The sequence below is a fragment of the Rhinolophus hipposideros genome (genome assembly GCF_964194185.1).
Source record: "Rhinolophus hipposideros genome assembly, chromosome: 6".
NCBI classification, from domain to species: Eukaryota; Metazoa; Chordata; class Mammalia; order Chiroptera; family Rhinolophidae; genus Rhinolophus; species Rhinolophus hipposideros.
In genome coordinates, this window is record NC_138052.1 from 32,879,955 (window position 1) to 32,899,424 (window position 19,470).

Consider the following 19,470-nt stretch of genomic DNA (forward strand, 5'->3'; position numbering starts at 1 on the left):
CGGGTGAAATCTGAAGAAATAATAGATTTCAAATGCATTCGAATGTCTAAATCTGGAATCTAGTATTAAGTCACATTATGTAAATTAATTAGCACTCAGTAAAGCAAATGTCTCTACACTTTTAAGATTAAAATGCTACTAGACCAATACAATACTTCTGGTTGACGATTATGCTGTTTAGTATTCTACACTCGTGTAATGTAGAATTAATTTAATAAGGATGTTCACATATTATAAATATGGGAAAAAATATAAATGCCTATCATTCAAGAAACTAAAAGTCCACTGTAATTTCCGTCTTACGTTACAGTATTCCGAAGGCACTTAAAAAGCTAACATGAATGCTTAAAAAGCTAACACAATTGCCTATAAAATACATACATATTATTTCATATATAGAAGTAATCAAAACATCACAGAAAACAGTTATTTTCACAAGATTACCGGTAAGGCAGGCTGCATGGAAGCCTGAGACATATGAGACATCATCATTCCAGGCATTACTGAAGACATCATTCCAGGCATCTAGAACAAAAGAGAAAAAAATGGTTACCATATAAGACCAAAGCACTGAACATGACTTGAAGAATCTATCTGGTTTTTAAAGCTAGTATGTACAATTTAAGATTAAAACCCAGTGAGCACTATACTATACGGATAGTATGCTTAGTAAGTGCTTGTTGAATGAATGAAGTACTTTATCAAAAATCTATTTTAATACATCATAATTTACATGTACAGTCAAAATTTTTAATAAATGAACCCGTTTAGACAATTGTTATATAAAACCTAAATTAAGAATATTAATTTCCTTTTAATTTTAGCTCAACACTCATGTTTTTCTCCTTTTTTGAAGACAATTTTTTTCATTATTTCTCACCTTTGATTTTTAATATCTAAATCAAATAAATTACATAGTAATTTATTACTATGTAATAAATTCTAGATCAAAAGTGCTTCAAATTGTTATTTAAAAAAACATGTAAAAAACAAACTTCTCAAACAAATCATCTATGCCTTCTGTTAAAGAAAAACTTAATAAAACACACATACATGAATATCTGAAGAAAAAATATTAGTTTGGGAGTTTAGTCTACCAATGACTGCCATCCAAACGTATGAATTAATCTTCCCTACTAAATAATTAGGAATAAGTCTCAGGAAGGTTAACAAATTTCCAAAAGATTTTGACCCAATGCTCATCTGTATTAGTATAACCTCACATTGTAATATTGATTTTAATATGAATAAATCTGAAGAAAACACGGAGGGGGATAAAAATTATTCACAACAATCATAACCAGTTAGTTATTCAAGAGTTTCAAATTAAATAAACAATCTGAGAAATAGGAACAACCAAAAAGAAATAAGCATATTGGTCCACAGGAACATATACAGCTTACTGAAGGTGGAGAACATACACATTGAATTTTATTACTCATGAAAGTCAAGTCACGAAGCAAAACCAGGGTAAAGTACCATTAAAATGAAGTAGCATTAGAAGCATACAGAATTTGAAAACCGATGCACTGACAAGTCTCCACACCCAGGCGAACAGAATTATAAATTACACATTAAGGAGCAAAATTAGGGCAAGCATATAAGAACTAGATTTGTTTCCTCTTCTCCCCACCTCGAACAGACTGTACCCTCACAATTAATTTGGCTTTAGGCTAATAAGCAAAGTAGGTTTACATTCTTTAAATACTAAGTAACTGATTATGAGAAGCAAGGTGGGCAACAGAGAGAAACATTGGTGTGTTGATAAAATCGAAAGCTAGTAACACATTCAAAAACTAGAATTCTAAGCTAAATTGAGAAACTGAACTTTGAAAACTTCAGAGAAAAATGAAAGCATATTCTCCTAAAAATTAAAGACATTAAAAAAAGTTGGGTAAAAATTCCATTACGCAAGACCATTTCCACATGGCGGCAGTACAAATGATTATACAAATAAATGTACTTTCACATTGAAATACTCTGACTTCATATAAGATATACAGGGATCAAATCCATTTAAATGACAAAGCATAAAAATGTTCATATAGACAAGTTTACTAGACCAGGCCAATTATACAGCAGACAACATTTGGAAATCACTATAGGGCAGAGTTCGACAGAATTCTCTCAATCGTTCTTTCCATACTTCAAATTTTAAAACATCTCAAATTGCCTTTAGACTAAAACTTCACGGCACTGGTTACAGAATGAGATTTAATTTCAAACAAAAAGCCAAATTTTCGCTCCGTGTCTCTAACTTCTGGAGAGTGATAACTAGTCTGTTCAACCTGACAAACACTGGCAAGATTCTTAAATCATGTACAACTGAATATTCTAAAATTAAATTGGTCACTAATATAATTTTAATCCAAAACTGTGATGTTATTTACATGAAACCAAAGACAAAAACATAATTATAAAAAAAGATTCTTATAAAAAGCTATTAACAAGAAGTTGGCAAATTAACAGCTGTTCCAGAGGCTTAGAAAAGCCTGTTTCCCAAAGACTGAAGAAATCTACTTTGTGGAAATGTTATTTCTGTTTTTCATTAATTTTACAATACAAATAAGGAGATGTACTTTTCAACCCGTCTGTCTGAAACTTAAATTCTTTCAGAGGATTTGTGTTAACTTAAGCCAATCACTTGGGGCACCATCAATCTGAGACCATTAAATTTTTAAATTTTTTTTTTTTTAAAGGAGGGCGCAGCTCACAGTGGCCCATGGGGGATCGAACCGGCAACCTTGGTATTATTAGCACCATGCTCTAACCAAGTAAGCTAACCGGCCCCCCTATTTTGTTGTTTTAACACCACACTGGTGATGGGAAACCAGGCTGCAAGCTTATGAGAACTGGCTTGTGGTTCAAATCCCCAGAAGTGAGTTTTCCTCCTTTTGCCCACAACCAAGGATGAGACACTCCCGTTACTGTGCTGTCCCTTTTTGCTTGGTAGGTTTACTTCTTGCTTTACTCGGAGGGAATGAATAGCCTTTTGGTGACCCAGCTTTATTCGTCTTTTAGAATTCTAATTTAGTGCCCCCTTCCCCACCCTAAGCACACAATACAATGTAAGATGTCTCACTACTGATGATGCTTGTAAGTTCCATGGAAATGGGATACTGGTTCAAAATGGCTAAAGCGAAAAATTCTTAACATAGCTGCTACAATAATGCCACAACAAAGTCAGTAAGCCAAATCATTCCTAAAGTTACAAAGTGGTAGTTCATATAAGCTTAATGTGAAACAAATTATAAAAACGCAATGTAGAGCTTCAAGCTTTCCATTTAAGCTACTTTGGTATTTAAGTGCTATAGTTAAAGAGATAGAAGACGAAGGGTGCAAGATGTATACGTGAGACATAGGCTAAATTGCCTAAAATATTACACATCTGAACTGGTACTTTGGCACCTTTAAAACACAAAAATAATTCAGACATACTATTTGATATACTTTATTCATAAATGGCTAACCATTTGTGTGTGTGTATACACATACACTATACAATTTATATACATATATTTCTATATATGTACTTCTAATGATAAATTATCAAGATGCTCCGAGAATCACCAGTGTGAAAAAAAGAAAACCTATAAAAACTAGGGAGCACCACACAATCTTCTCATTTTTAGCATCCCATTTTGGAAAAGTTTCCAATGTTAGGTAAAAGCAAGCTTGCTTCATTTATTACTCTAAATATGAGCTGACAATTAAGTTCGCGAACTCATCCTAGAAAAAGTGCTACATACTTCATTGCTGAATATCACTATGAAGTACTCCCCTTGGGAAGCTATGCATCAACGCCAGCGCCTAGTACACCGTTCAAAGCAATTCTGGAACTCTTTTTCTGGAATGGTCATCAGAGCTGTCATCGTATTTTCCTTAATGTCCTGAATGTCATCAAAATGTCTTCCTTTCAATATTTCCTTTATCTTTGGATAAAGAAAGAAGTCATTGGGGGCCAGATCAGGTGAGTGGGGAGGGTGTTCCAGTACAGTTGTTTGTTTACTGGCTAAAAACTCCCTCACAGACAGTGCTGTGTGAGCAGGTGCCTTGTCGCAAGAGCCATGAATTGTTGGTGAAAAGTTCAGGTTGTCTAACTTTTTCACACAGCCTTTTCAGTACTTCCACATAGTCAACTTGGTTAACTGTTGGTACAAATTCATAACGAATAATCCCTCTGATATCAAAAAAGGTTAGCAACATCATTGCAACAAATTCGTAAACTTGAGAGACCTCGTATTTTTAAAATTATTAATAAAAGGTACAGTAATAAAAGCAATCCTATCAATGCTATAGCAAAATAATTGTACAAAATGTAAACTAAATTTGCCCAATTTTATTATATGAAAACAAAACTGAACATCTTCATGAAGGCACTTCAAAAGTTATTTTTTTCATGATTATTTCCTGCTGGAAAGAAATCACAGAACCTCATCTATCTTTTGTCTAAATATTAACATTTAAATTTGGTTTATTTTTAAAAACCATTCTTACTGCAAACCTGCACTTGCAGATTATTTAAAATATTTGGTTCTTGTATTTTTAATTGATCCCTTTTAAATGTGCTAAAGTGAGATTCCAAGTAGTACACTCTACAGAGGCTATTAAGTATAATATTCAAAAATTTTCTTCTATACCACTAACTTACCTCATGAACAACTATATAAAGGAATGCAAAAATTAATCTTTGAATAACTGCAAAAAATACATCTTTGAATTTAAGTAAATGCTCATTCAATTGGTAATAAATAGAAACACCCCTATTTAAAGCATATCCTAACAACCCAAAGTAAGTGGCTGCTTTTTGGGATACTCAATTAACATTACTTCCACTTTATCTAGAGTTAGATACAAATTCAAGACATTCATCCTTTTCTGATACAAGAAACATTTAAACAAAAACCAGACAATATTCACACAAACTGTTACCACATGAAATAGATGATCATTTAATAAGTCAATTGCCATTATTCAGAATTATTTAGTTGGCTAAATACTCTCAACCTGGAGAGTTTAGAATCCCTGTAGTCCAGCTGACCCTCGAACAAAGCAGGTTAGGGTTGTTGAATCGGTATTGTTGAAAATCCATGTGCAACTTTTGATTTCCCAAAAACTTAACTACTGATAGCCTATTGTTGACCAGAAGTCTTACCATCGTCTATTAACATATATCTTGTGTTTTACATGTATTTTACACTGTATTCTTACAATAAAGCTAGAGAAAACGTTATTTTAAAAAATCGTAAGGAAAATACATTTACAGTACTTATTGAAAAAATACCCCACATCTAAGTGCATCCATGCAGTTTTAACCTGTGTTGTTCAAGGGTCAACTATATATACATTCCCTTACAGACTCCAAAGAGGTTAGCTTAATGACAATCTCACACTGCTATACACAGAAGCAGCCTCGTATAGCTGTTCAGTACACAAGTCGGACTGCCAGAATTTCTATCCCAGCTTGGCCACTTACCAGCTGTGTGACGTGGGCTAATTTATTTAACCTATCTGGGCCTCAATTTCCTTACCTGTAACATAGAGAAAAACAGTACTCATCTGACAGGATTGTTGTAGGGACCACATGGAATAATACACGGAAGGCACCAGAACAATGCTCAATAAATGACAGCTGTTTCATTACTACTGCTCTCCTTCAACTCACATAATCAAAGTATCTTTTATATTGTTCCTTGTCTCATCAATTTCCTATCTGTCTGTTAGATAGGCACTTTGGCTCTTTAAATGCATCTAGTAAATACTGTAAAACATCATCTTCAGTAGGAATCAACACATGTAATAACACGTAATAAAAAGTTAATCCCATATTAAACATCAATTTAGTGATGGCTTTGAAATGTCATGAAACTATACAATTGTTATGAATTGTTATGAAACTATACAAATGTTATGAAACTATACAATTCACTCAATTCTTTGTATCTTACTATTCTTACCTATAAATTGGACATCTGTCTAGCCAATCCACTTTTCAGAGTCAGGAGAATCAAATTCAATAGGATATACGAATCTCTCAAAGTTATATACAAACATGGTAATATAATTCTAACACAGATTAGGTATCACAATCCCATTCCATAAAACCTTAAAAAACAAAACAAAAAAACACAACCACCTTTATGAAAAAGGGCTAGTAAACAGTATAAATTATTTAGTGATACTCAGACTATTGTCTCTTACTAACCCCCAAACCAACTTCTTAAGAGTACAGAAAATATAAAGAGAAAAGATATAAGTACAGTGTGTGTACACTGAGTACAGATATGTGACACAAAAACACAGATATCAAGCTGAATGAAAATGAACTGTACAATTTCATTTTTAAAAAGCTCTAAACACACTAGGGATACAAATTGTAGTGTCTCAGTTAAATCACATAGAAGACTTTAAATCACATAAAGTTAAATCACATAAAGACTTTAAAACTTACTCTAAAAAGTCATTTAGATTAGGCCTTTTTTAGGACACAAGTATAGAGGGACCCAAGACTACTATTATCCTTTTCTCCAAGTCTCTTAAACTAGCTTCAGTATTAGTATAGCTAAATCGTTACATAGTTATCTACTTGAAACTTTATTTTTAGTTTCTTCTCAACTATGGACATCTTTAGGACAAATAGCATGTCTCATTTATGTATGTATCACTGCTGCAGGGGACAGTTACACAGATAAAGCAGAAACTCAAACACCTGTAGCAGAGAACTCTATTATCAGTCCTATTTCTGTATAAGAGATGGTAATTTTCTATTGTATTTAACAAATAGATAACCATAAATATATAACGACCTTCAAGTAACTGAAAAATCATTGTTCAGATAAGTAAGTTACTTTCTTGGTATCACATGGCCAAAGAAACTATGCCGAGTTCATGTTTTCAAACAGAAACAATGCTCATTCATTAATCAAAAGGTTAATTTACAAAGTCTGAGCCCAAACAGAACACCTAGACCTAATAAGATTACATTTGTATTACAATAATTTTGCTTAAAAAAAAAGGCCTATGTCTATCCCATAGCTGTGTACTAGGGTTTTTTTTGTTTGTTTGTTTGTTTGTTTTTACCTAGAGTATAAGCTGTGAAGGTTCACAAAATGATTCATCTCCACTAATTTTCCAAACATCCTGAAGTATCGTGACAGCCAAATCAGCAGTTAGAAGATGGCAAAACACATTTCAGCCAGGCATCTGAGTAAATGCCTGTAAGTTCATAGTATCTACATCGTTCATCTTTACACCAATACCACAGTTAAATGGCTATTGACTAAAAGACATGAAGGTATGAAAAAAGAAACTAAGAATGAAAGTAAGACAACTTCTGAGACAAAAATCTACTCATTCCTGTTTATAAACCTTCACAATTTATATCTATTATTTCTCCAGGTAAAAAACAAACAGAAAAAACCCTACTACATGTTATGGGACATACACAGGTACCAAATCTTTACTACCTACTGATATACTACGTCATGATGATTCAAAGTCATGTCATCAACATTTCTATCAAATCCAATTAAAAATCAACAGGTTAACCTGTCGAGATTTGTTCTCTTCCTTTCTGATCCCTCTACATAATGAATACATTATGTTGAACTCTACAAGCTGCTTCATTTATGTGTGTTAATACTAGTTTATTTCGATGTTCCTCCTTTCTCCTCAAAAGCAGACTAAAAGAATAAGCAGTGCCAATTCAGAATTTCTCAAAGAATGCTAATTCCATGTAGTGAACTAGACAAAGCAAATAGACAAGTAACAGAGGGGTACTGGACTGTGGAAGCGAAGATAGTCAGTTTTAAAAGGCTTCTGAAAGACTTTTGAGCGTCTTTAGAAAATACTGTGCCCTGTAACTCTCAAAGAGGGAGGAAGGGGTACAGTTCATTCTTCTAAATTTACATCCTCTTCCTTCTAGCTCTCTCCAAATACTCCCCATATTTAGAAACACTAAAGTTTTTGAAAAGATGAGTTTATACTTAAATGAAGTGCTACCTAAAGATATACCTCCTACTACCTAGCATTAGTAAAAACTATCAAAATTATCTATATACATAGCCCCAAAGTTACACAAACACATTAAATGGTCTGGGTAAATCTGTTTGTTAAAAAGTATTTCCTGAGTAATGTAAATGCATAAAGAAAGTTACCTCGAGTCAAGAATTATGAGCATATAATCTAAAAAAAAAAAAAAAAAAGTTTGTATTTATCACTGGCTAATATCCAATTCAACGGTCTGGATTCTGTAAATACCCAAAAGTCCGGGTAATTCAAAAGTAATGGCAACAAATCAATTTGTCAAATAGGTGAGATAAATCTAAGATACCAATACTTGGGATTTTTCTGGGAGGCCTATATTCCAAATCATTGTATTTCCCTAGGGTACGGAAAAAAATCTGTGGTAAAACTTTAACTAAAGAGGTGATCATCAATGAAGTCACGCAGATAAAAAATACACATGCCTGTAATTTAAAATAAGTGGAAATGAGTATTTGCTTTATTCACTAAAAATTATTTTCAACAGATTTTTCCTCCCTTTTTGTCAAATGAAAAAGCAAAGGTAAAGAGGCAGACACTAAAACCAAGAGTAAGTGTAACAATGTAAACACAAGCAACCACTGAAAACAGTCACATGTAACATCCACTGGCTGGCTTATATTGTAGGAAAGAATATCTGTGTTTGTTTCATTCATTCAACAAGTATTTTACTGAGCACACATGGTGTGCCAAGAACTGTGCTCAGCACCTGTAAAATTCTTTAAAAGTAAAGAACATAGCCCCTGCCCTCTAAGAGCTTACAATCTATTACTCATTGGGAAAACAAAGCAAATAAACAAGTCAATAACTAAATGCCAAAATAAATGAAACAGTAAAGAGCTATGGGCAGATTATATAGTCTTATTTTAATAATTTGAAGGGAGGTGTATGTTGGGCAAAGTTCTTGCTGAGATCTCCTGGAGAAGGCAGGACTTGAAATGGCAAAACTTAGTTAAGTAAAGGCAAGTTCATGGAGGTAATGAGCTGGGGGGCAGGAGGGCAAGAACAGCATGAGCTCAGTCATGAACTAATATAATCACTCAAGATACCATGAAAAGACCCAGACTTTCAAATTAGGCAATGTGAAGACATGCAGCTCGGAATTGTGCTTTGAATTATACTACCCTTCAAAGGTAAGCCATGGAATTTAGATAGATATTATGGCACAAGCACAGAGAAACACTGGAGGTTCTTGGGCAAGGAGACAATACACTGAAATCTAAGAGAATCTTTTGTGGGGCAGGTTCGAAGAAAAAAACCAGCTCAAAACTATGAGATCCAAGGGATGGGAATATAATGATTTGGGCTCAGATGGCATGTGGGAATAAGATCTGTTAAAGTCTTCCTTAACTCAATAAAAAAACAAGACTATCATACTTATTTGTAAAAAAGCAATTATTCATTTATGTTTATTGAACAAAAGCAAAAAAACAAGTACTGTATAATTAGAATTAGGGAAGCATTATTAAAAGAATTTTCTGTTCTTTTATTTCCCTATCAACCCATAAAATCTCTTACGCATCTTAGTCTTTTTATCAAGTGATCTGAATTGTACTATAGGCTGTTGGAGTTGAAATAGACCTTTAATCTTTTACAGTCCTCTTATTTTAAAGAAAATTAAGAATCAAAAAAGAGAAAGAAAAAAGCCAGCTAGGAAGATTCTCTTGGGCTTATTGAAGGCAAAATCATCTGTGATAAAGATGGTAGGACTTGCAGTCCTTTATCTAAAAAGGACAACAAAAATACCAGATGTAAAAACATTTTAAAAGCAAAACATTTGCTATAGATATGGAGAAAGATGAGGACCTCACACATAATCATGTCTTAATGCAAATCTCTTCTGAAAATTTTTCAGTATTGCCACTAAGCAGAAAAATTACTTCATTAATATGGTTTTCTTAACCAGTGATAAATCATTACTTAACTCACACATTATTTAAAGTTTATACAACTTGTAAGGTTCCTTCCAATAAGATCCTATAATTCTGTAAAAGAAGAAGCACAATTTTCCCATAGGAAATTAATGTACAGTAAGAAAGAGGCAAATTTAACCTACAGGATAATTAAGATAAACTTGAAAAGTATTATTATACTCCATTTGATAATTTTCAAATATTTATTATCAATACATTCAGCCTGAATTCTAAAAAGGGCATTCTAGGTTATCTCCTGAATAAAAAATTAAACAAAATGAACATAATACTTTAACTTAAATAAATTGTTGCATTAGAAAAATTATGAACTCTGGCTTCTGTCGATTGTTATTCAGACCAGTCTTCATGTTATTTTATAAACAAATTTTAAAGTTTCATGTCATGTTCAGTAATATTCCAAAGACCACAATCACTTAGAAGACTGCCACCCATTTCAGTCTTCAGCTTGTCCCAAAATGAGACTTTTAATGTGAACTAGGCAATATACACGAAGGTTCCATAACCTTCTGCCCCAAAGTCTAAGGAATTTGTGAATTTTTAAAAAATTGGACAGCAGAACCAACCCTACCAGCTTTGTGTCACTGCGGCAACTATATATACGCACCCTACTTTGTCTCAGTATCTTCTGACCACTGACTGCTCATTAATACTTCTGAGAGTGGGTCAACAGAAGAAATGATGGATAAAAAAGATAAATTTTGCACATTATCAACTTTTATTTTTAAGGTAGTTGTTCACAGTAGGGCTTTAAATTAGATTTCTAGATTACTTGAGTATTTAAATTGTCCATGCCCTCTGTTTATCATAAAAGCTAAAGTAAGAATCAGTTTTACCAAGACTTATCCCCAGTAGCTGTTAAATATTAAGAGGGAAAAAATAACAAATTTTTAGGAAAAACAATGGGGATTCTCTTGGGATCCGGCAGAGCTGGACTCCTAAGACGTTTATTATCCTAACAGAGGCCACAGGCAGAGGACTTGCAGTAAATAGTCAGGTTGGCATATACTAGGAAAAATGTAGAAGAAAACCCGAAGGTAAAATTCAGAGTATTTGAATGGATGTGTAGCAAGTCACCTTACTAAAAAGATGGTCACTGATATATAGCTTAAGAGAAAGGGCCATAGAACAAACTGTGACCAGCTTATGTCAATGAGACACACAAAAGTACTTAAAAAAAAAAAAAATCTGCATTTTACTAGAAATGATGAGCTGGTATCTTGGTTTTGGTAGTGCAATATAGCACATTACAGCAAGGGTAAGCAGGTCAATCCCTTGCAAACTTACCTTGATTGGCCCAATGGAAACAGAAGGCCCCAGAAAAGAGAGAAGCATCTGGCAGTAGCAAATTGTTTTATTTTATCTTTCTGTGGAAAGAAACTAATTTTAAATAAGAACCAGAGCATTTAAAGAATAAATATTTTTTAAAGCTCATTATCTAGTTAGAGCAGCTCTACTAAGAAAACAAGAGCTCCTTGCTGCTTAAAGATGGAAAGAAACAGAAGAGGAATTAGAGGTGTTTCTCCATCAACTAGGGAGTTTTAAAACTCGTGTTATGCTAGCGTAACAAAATAAATGGTTCTTTTATTTAAAGTACTACAAGCCAAATCCTTTGGGCCTGGTACCTTCGAATACAGATTTTTATACAAAGTTAAGGGCTATATTCCAAATTAAAAAAAAAAAAAAGTACTTGATATTTAAACCCTACTACTCTTAAGATTAAGTAAAAATACGCAGAGCAAGCTCCTTTCTCCACTACAATTTCACCAATAACTTAAACCATCAAGGCTTAAATGATTATCAAAAGAAACAGTACTAATTAGCAGAAACATCATACCTAATTGACTGGCTTTCCAAAAAATTTTGTTAGCCTAAAGTTTTGATGATTTATTGATACTCAAATGGAAATAACCCAGCCACCAAACTAATTTTAAATAATGAGAGCATTTAAAGGATTCATTATCTAGTTAGAGCAGCTCTACTAAGAAATTATTATAGAATCTAGCGGGGCATAAAATTATTCACGGTAACTGAACCTGTTACCTTTCTTAAATGCTTCTCTAGGAACTCAGTTCTATTACATTCACTGAGTTCACATTAAAATCTTTTGATCCAGATCACTCCCACAAAATGTCCATTTAAAATTTATGCTGGAGATGGAAGGGACAGCTCAAAAGCAGGAGCGCAGAAGCAATAAACATTAAAACAACAACAAAATAGTGTAAGTGGAAACTACCTATTTGGTTGGCACTGTCCTATGAAGAACCAAATTAGAGTAGAACCTCCCCACCTCCACACACCCCACATGAGGAAGCTTTTTCAGGAATAAAATTCATTCTAAGCCAAAGATCTAAACAAGTGCAATTTTCAGATTCTATGTATTTACATAGACCGCCGACATAAATTATGTTATCTATCAGATAATATTTATCCTTAGAATATTAAGTTCAATTGACAGACTTGGGGAAAAAATGTCATTAAAAAGTCTACATGTACAGTATTACTTTTAAATTAAAAAAAAACAACTCTTAGTTTTGTTGCAATAGAAAGTTGATCTTTTATACAGAAGACTTTTTATTATATTCAAAACGGTTAGTATCATGACTCAACATTTCATTTATTTGAAAACATTATTTTGGCATAAACGAATCCTTCAATAGCTACAAGTATTGACCCAGATTTTGAAATCTTGGCACAATACCATAGGCAAAAATAAATAAAAACAAAATAAAACAAAAACATTCTTACTTGTCCCATTGGTGGCCCTCCCATTGGGGGCATCATTTGTGGCATCATTCCATGAGGTACAGGAGGCATATTCGCTCTCTGACCCATAGGGTGCATTCCCATTGGGGCATAATGCATGCCAGGGTGCCCCATCTGAAAAATAAGGGGAATTTAAAAATTAGCAAACAACAATAAATGCTTCTTAAAACACTGATTTCAACAAATCAGTTACCTGCAGTGATATAATATTAGGTTAATGTGTGATTTAATTACTAGTTTAGTTTATACTTTGCCTTAAATAAAAATGCACTACATCAATATTTATAATGAGCTTTCAACTAATCAAATTCCAGAACAAAATGTAAAAAATTAAAATCATTAGGGAACAGCTAGATCATGCTTTTTTAAGCACATTTATTTAATCAATTACTAATTGACTTCAGCTAAACTCAGAAAAAAATGTATGTGAAAGCCAACTTAACTGTTATGATGAAAACCACAACTTTGTCCTATATCACGCAGATGTTAGATAACTATTTTTATTTTTTTAAGACTAGTTATTCTTAAATTTATTTCTAGATGATCTTAAGCTTAATTTACCAAATTAACTCAAATAAGGACTGGTCTTATAAAAACACAAATAGTAGGGGTACCTCATTCCTCACAGATAAACATTTCCTAATATAATCACATTTCCTAATGTAACGTTTATACGGGTAAAATTACTTCCACCAAAAAAAAAAAAAAAATTTATTCCAAGACTGAGGTCTGTCATTCACACACACTAAATGCAAAAAAAAAACTAATTCATCCATTTTTCACGTGCTTTTATGAGACAACTTCTTCCTTTCCCTGTGTGCTCATTGTTCCGGGTCTTAAAACCAGGTAAGGTATCACCTGCCAATTCTCGCAGCTGTCCACCCTACAGACACCACCGCTACGAGTGAAAACAGATCCTGGCATATCCTCCGAAAGCCTCCAGAAGCACGTCTCCGCCTCCCCCGCCCTCCTAAATCGGGCCTACCTCCCGGGAGCCGTCACCCAGCTCAGGGCCCAGCACCTCCACCGCACAGCTGTCTAAGCCGAGCCGCTGGAAACTTCCAGGGTCCCACATCCTTCCCTTTGTGCATCCTCGCCCTCCATTTCTCCCCCCCGGAACACATCCCACCACCTCGAGCTCTTCCTTCGTCCACTCTTATCTTCTTCTCCTTTTGGAGAAAGCTTCCTGTCTGACTCCGTTTTTCATTGTGCCGCTTTTCCCCTGCCACACTGATCCCTTACCGAGGGCCGTCTTCTCAGGAAGCCGTCAGCAGAGACCCAAGAGCTGGAGCAGAGGCTTGAGCCGGACAATCTCCGCTCCCCGTCCCCAGGACCCCGCGCGGGAGGATGGCTCTCCATTTCACTCACCATGAGGCCTCCACGCTCGGCTCCTGTCCCCGGCCTCATCGTCTGGCTCAGACTGCTCCGCCGGCGGCCACTACCGCCGCATATACCAACAAGAAGCGATCTGAGTGGCTGGCGCCCGCTGGGGCCAAAGGTTAAAGGCTGCCCCGCGCTACGGGGCGGGATCAGCGGGGCCAATAAGCTGACAGGCTTCCCCGCTGTCCAGTCAGAGTGCGCTGCCGACACGCAGCTCTGCGGTGATTCGCCCCCAGCCTCAGCCTCGCTCGGCGTCGCCTGCATGGAGGGGGGGAGGGGGACGGAGGAAGTTTCTGCGCCGAGTCCTCTGCCGGAAAAACTCCACCAACTTACCCCCGGGAAGGGAAAACAACCGTGTCCCAGCTTCCCGAGCTTAGACCGCCTCACCCCTTAGGGGTGGGGCAGTGGGGACCTGTCACCTTCACCTCCCTGCCCGAGTTACGTACGCCCCACAAACCTGAGGCCGCCAGGGAGTAGGGTGGGGTCGGGAAGGGTGGGCGGGGGAGGGGTAAGCAGCTTCTAGTGTTAGAGGCGGCCGGGACCCGAGGCGCGCGCACGGTGCTCCGGGCGGAGGGGAGGGGGCGGGGAAGGCGAGAGGCGGGGTCCGGTGGTCGGTGGAGCGGGCCGGAGCTCCGTACGCACCAGCTGCAGAGCGCGCGCCGGGGCGGAGAGGTGGGGGGAGGAGGCGTGTCGAGCAGCGTGGAGGGAAGTTATGGCAGGGGCGGGGAGGACAATGCGACAGGGTCTGGGGGACGGGCACTTAAGGCGCCATGAAAGCACCGGCCAGTGAGCTGCCGTTAATGAGGGAAGCCCGGGGTGAGTGCGCGCGTAGAGCACCGGAAGGGAGACAGCAAATAGGTTTGCGTCCGGGAGTCGGGGGGGAACGAGCGGGCGCTAGGACCCGGCGTCAGGACAGGCAGCTGTGGGGCTGCCGGGCGCGGGCTGGCTCGGCGGTGACGCGGCGGGGGCGCGGGCGTCAGGCCGGGACGGAGCCCAGCAGGGAGAGGGAAGCCGGCTGCCTTCGGCCTCGGCTTGCCTCAGCGCTCGCTTCCCGGCTCCCCTGCCCTCCTACTGCCCGGGCGCCGTGCTCTAGTCCTGTGGCACCTCGCCTCTCTCAGGGCCCCACAGCGCCTCCTGCGCCCCTCCGCGCACCCCTGCGCTTGGCGACGGGGTGGTGGAGGCCGGGGGTGTCCAGGCCGCTGATTGGCTGCGGCGAGCTCGGGGCGGCGCGGGCGGGAGACGCTGGATCTGCTCGGGCCTCGCCGGCTTTCCCGCCATGTCGTTCCTGGAGAGCGGGGGGTGCTCGGTGGCCGTGCGCCGCCGCCTCGGTACCCCCGTCCCTTTTTCCCGGCCGGGGTTTTCCTCCTGGACGCAAGGGGATAGTTGGGGTGAAGGGGAAGTAGACGAGGAGGATGAATGCGGCCATGTAGCCCGCGACCTGCGGGCAGAGTTCTCGGCCGGGGCGTCGTCGGAGCCGAGAAAGGGCTTGTTCCTCCCGCCGAAGGGGGACGGGTCTCCGGTCCTGCCGGATAAGCGCAATGGCATCCTCTCGGCGGCTGCGCGCGGCCGAACACGGGTCGGGCGGTGGCCGGTCCAGGTCCTCTCAGTTGTCTGTTCGCTGCTGTTCGCCGCCCTGCTCGCCTTCCTCCTCGCCATCGCCTACCTGATCGTGAAAGGTACTGCAGGTCGGGCCAGAATAAAGTGGAGCCTGGACGTGGCTCTAGCCTTCGTCGCCCTTCCCCCCGTCGGCGGGTAGCCGCTCTCGTCCCGAGTTCTCAGTTGCACTTTGCTTTGCTCTCCTCCCTTTGTCCTCACTTTTACAGGTGGGGTCCCGGTCCGTCAGCAGGAGACCCATTAGAAAGCTCTCGAGTCAAACAGTATTTTAAAATCAGGGAACACGCGGTGAGACGCTGGCAAAATTAAAACGCAGGGCAATCGTTATCAGACGGTGAAAAATAGGCTACACGTGTTCGAAATCTAACTCGGCAACGGGTGCAATACGTGCTGCCCAACGATGTCTCCGTGCGCGCAGAGAATTCCTGAAGCACAAGGATTCCCATCCCACAGCCCAATTGTCTTGTTTTTATAGTAAAATGACGAGCTCGTCTCCGTTTTGGATTAAGTGTGCAACTGAGTGTAGCGGTCAAGCTCGGTTACGGCAGCTAGTCTGCGCTTTCTCTGATTATTTTGTTTTCCTGTGTCTCAAGTTGACATAGCCAGATTGGACTAGAGTAGTGTCTTGAAAGGCTTTCCAAAGCTTACACGGATGTATTACGTGGTTGGGTATTTTGTACTGCAGTGGTCTCAGCTCTCATTCGTGTGTCACTTGAGCCAAGTTAACCGAAAAAGAAAAAAAATTAGAACAAAACTACCTTTGTTGTATGAGAAGAACCCAACACATTGTCACTCAAACATTAATTTTCACTAAATTGAATTAAATCTATTTGCAGTTTTTATTTTCCCTCGTTGCTTCCAGCCCACTAGTGGGCCGCAGGTGGCATCTAAGTTTCCCATGCTTGAGTTTCACACAGATGACAGATTGGCCGTTTTTACCTATTCGTACAATGAATGGTACTGGTTATAAACTGTCAATGTTAAATTAAGTATATGGGTACCAATATTTCATTTCCTCCCCGTCTTTTCTCACTGTAACTCACTTCGAGTTTTGTCTTGTAGGTAGTTTATTTCTCTTTTGCTCTGAGTGATTGCCTTTTTATCATAAAGCCACAAAACCTGGAAGGACATTGAGCTGTGCTATTTTGGAGAATGGAGAAAGAAACAACTCAAAACCTAGTCTGCCCTGGGATTTGCATTATATAAAATGTCTTCACGACAACTCAGTGGTTTTAAGTATTCCCTTTGTATATAGATGGCAGTTGACTTCATAGACGTCTTATTTGCTTACTGAAGGTCACATAACTAATAAATAGAATCAGAATTTGAACCCAGTTTATGACTCTAGATCACTTTCCACAGCTCTAAAAATGTCTTCTCAGCCTTTGAGCTACTGTTCAAATTACAAACTCATCTTTTTTACCGAAGCCCTTTTTTGTGTTTACAGAGTTACATGCTGAGAATTTGAAGAATGAAGGTGATATAGACACTGGGCTATTAGGTAAGGACTTAATTGTCACTTTATTTGATTTTGAGCTCACTTGTTTTTTCAGATCATGTTTAAACTGTACACGATTTTGGATAAAATACTTAATGTGTTTCCTTGTGCGATTTATTCACTCTTAATCTTTTCATTTGCGTATGTGTGGTAAATTTTATTGGATTTTCTTTTTATATATGTGTAGGGTGTGTGTATATGTGTATGTGTACCATGTTTCCCCGGAAATAAGACCTAGCCGGACCAGCAGCTCTAATGCATCTTTTGGAGCAAAAATTAATATGAGACAGGGTCTTTAATATAATTAGTATAATATATAATGTAATATTAATATTGATGTAATAATGGGTCTTATATTAATTTTTGCTCCAAAAGATGCGTTAGAGCTGATGGTACGGCTATGTCTTATTTTCGGGGAAACACGGTATATGTATGTATGTATACCATACACACTAGGAATGAATGCTTTTTGAACAGAACTGTATGTGACAAAGACCCAGAGAATACTGGAAGAGTTTTCTGAGAGAGTCTTCTTATACTTCTTCCCAGGAATTAAAAAAATGAAAAAGTTTCCTCACAAACTTAGAAAAGATAACATCTTAAGCAGACCTCAGAAGAGATTTAAGTTCAAATCTTATCGTTGACTTGTTTTTTAAAAAATGTGAGAAGCATTGGTCGTGCTTGCACAGGTTAATGACCAGGAAAGAGTCAGACCGGAATTTCTGTAGAATATCTATTGAATGCTATAGATTACAGGTTTCTAGTGAAAAATTCAAGGGTTATTTATCTTGTATTTATTTCTCTCTGCAAAATGATTTTGAAGAGTTCAGAACTTTGGTATATTTATCCTATTTGCTATAATTTATTTGATTAACCGCTCTAAAATGGAAAAAAATGGTTGGGATCCTATCCTGCATGTTACAGCCTCCCCCAATCTTAGCAAACTGTTTAATCCACCTCTTCAAGGCCAGTGCCCTCATGATGATACAAAGTATAGTCTACCTGATTTTTGCAGAAGGAGAAACCTTTATCTTCAAATTACAAACAAATTAGTTTGTTAGAAACTAATCTAGAAAACTTGTCTATGCCCTTCTCAACTTCTTGCATGAGAAAATAATATTTTTTGTTACTCATTTTATTAGTGTATGTTGTTACACTGTTTTGTCTCTAAAAACAGCCAAGATTATCAGTCTTAGTATATGTGCTGCCGAAGTGAGCACGATTATGAGTCTTTTCATAGCATTGATGTCAACTCTTGATGCAGTAGAAAGAAAACCTTATAAACTAGGCATGAATTCTAACTTGTTTAAAAGTTGGCAAAATTTGATGTTTATGAAAAGAATGGATAGCATTTGTCATCTGAAGAAATGGCTTTTGTTCAATATCAAAAGGAATATAATGGGACTTTGTCATTGCTCTGCTTGGCTTTCCACTTACAGTTAAATCGATGGTCTGGTATTGTTTGTAGGTGTGCTTAGTAGATAACTGACAGCAAATAGGATCATCTTCCAAGTCTGCTAATGACATGAGTTCACTTTAAAGATTCATTCTTTAAGGAACAGTCTCAGGAATGAGGAAAAATTGCTGTATCTTTATGGCAAAAACAACAGCAAAAAAACAAACAAAAAACCCCACTAAGCAATAGTTATGCCAAAATAAACATCCTTATTTTGAATCAGTGCTCCAGTGGCCAAATGGAGAATATCTTCAACATCACCTAATGAACTAATTCAATCAGTGAATTAATTTCCTGGGGATTAATTTTAAAGTTAGCATAATTATATTTATAGCAAATATACATTATAATGTGTGATAGAAAATGTTCTTCTCTAACACGATAATAGGAAATCTTAAAAATCTATTTCAGAGAAGCAGTGTCAAGATGATTAAGCTCTTAAAACATTGAGGTGACTGAGGTAACACTTGACCTGACATTGTTCTAAGCTGGAATTCTCACCTTTTGGGAGAAGAATACAATTTAAGGTCTTTACAGAATCATGTTTTGAATTGACAACTAGCCTCTAGTTAAAAGTCCACTTGAGACAGTTGATAGTTGAAAAGATAGGGCAGTTGTTCCCTCAAACTTTGACTTGCATCCAAATCAGTCCAGAGTTGATTAACTTAGATATCCAGAAAGATTGCTACATTAGCTTACATTTTAGGAAATGCCTGTGAAATTGTGTCCTTACCTTTTTACAGTTGATGGAAAAGTTTCACATGAAGAAACAATCCAGAATC

At 37.7% G+C, this 19,470-nt stretch overlaps 2 protein-coding genes across 11 annotated transcripts in view; one reads left to right on the plus strand and one right to left on the minus strand.

Annotated features, from left to right (window-relative positions):
* Nucleotides 1-14,384, minus strand: part of PRPF40A (pre-mRNA processing factor 40 homolog A) — a gene marked incomplete at its 5' end in the record, with an annotated part of 54,919 nt that extends 40,535 nt beyond the window's left edge. For 4 of the 8 annotated variants that reach the window (XM_081051481.1, XM_081051480.1, XM_081051479.1 and 1 more), the window contains 3 exons: nucleotides 445-525; nucleotides 12,723-12,854; nucleotides 14,109-14,384. In XM_081051481.1, the coding sequence (XP_080907607.1) occupies nucleotides 445-525; nucleotides 12,723-12,854; nucleotides 14,109-14,384 (489 nt within the window). Of the gene's footprint in view, nucleotides 1-444; nucleotides 526-12,722; nucleotides 12,855-13,982 lie in introns of all 8 variants that reach the window. The other 4 variants (XM_081051477.1, XM_081051476.1, XM_081051475.1 and 1 more) reach the window with 1 other exon arrangement.
* Nucleotides 14,385-14,420: 36 nt separating this feature from the next.
* Nucleotides 14,421-19,470, plus strand: part of ARL6IP6 (ARF like GTPase 6 interacting protein 6) — a 28,825-nt gene continuing 23,775 nt past the window's right edge. Inside the window, exons 1-2 of one of the 3 annotated variants that reach the window (XM_081051485.1) lie at nucleotides 14,421-15,796; nucleotides 17,182-17,235. In XM_081051485.1, the coding sequence (XP_080907611.1) occupies nucleotides 15,397-15,796; nucleotides 17,182-17,235 (454 nt within the window). In that variant the 5' untranslated portion in view covers nucleotides 14,421-15,396. The remainder of the gene's footprint in view (nucleotides 15,797-17,181; nucleotides 17,236-19,470) is intronic. The other 2 variants (XM_081051486.1, XR_013993516.1) reach the window with 2 other exon arrangements.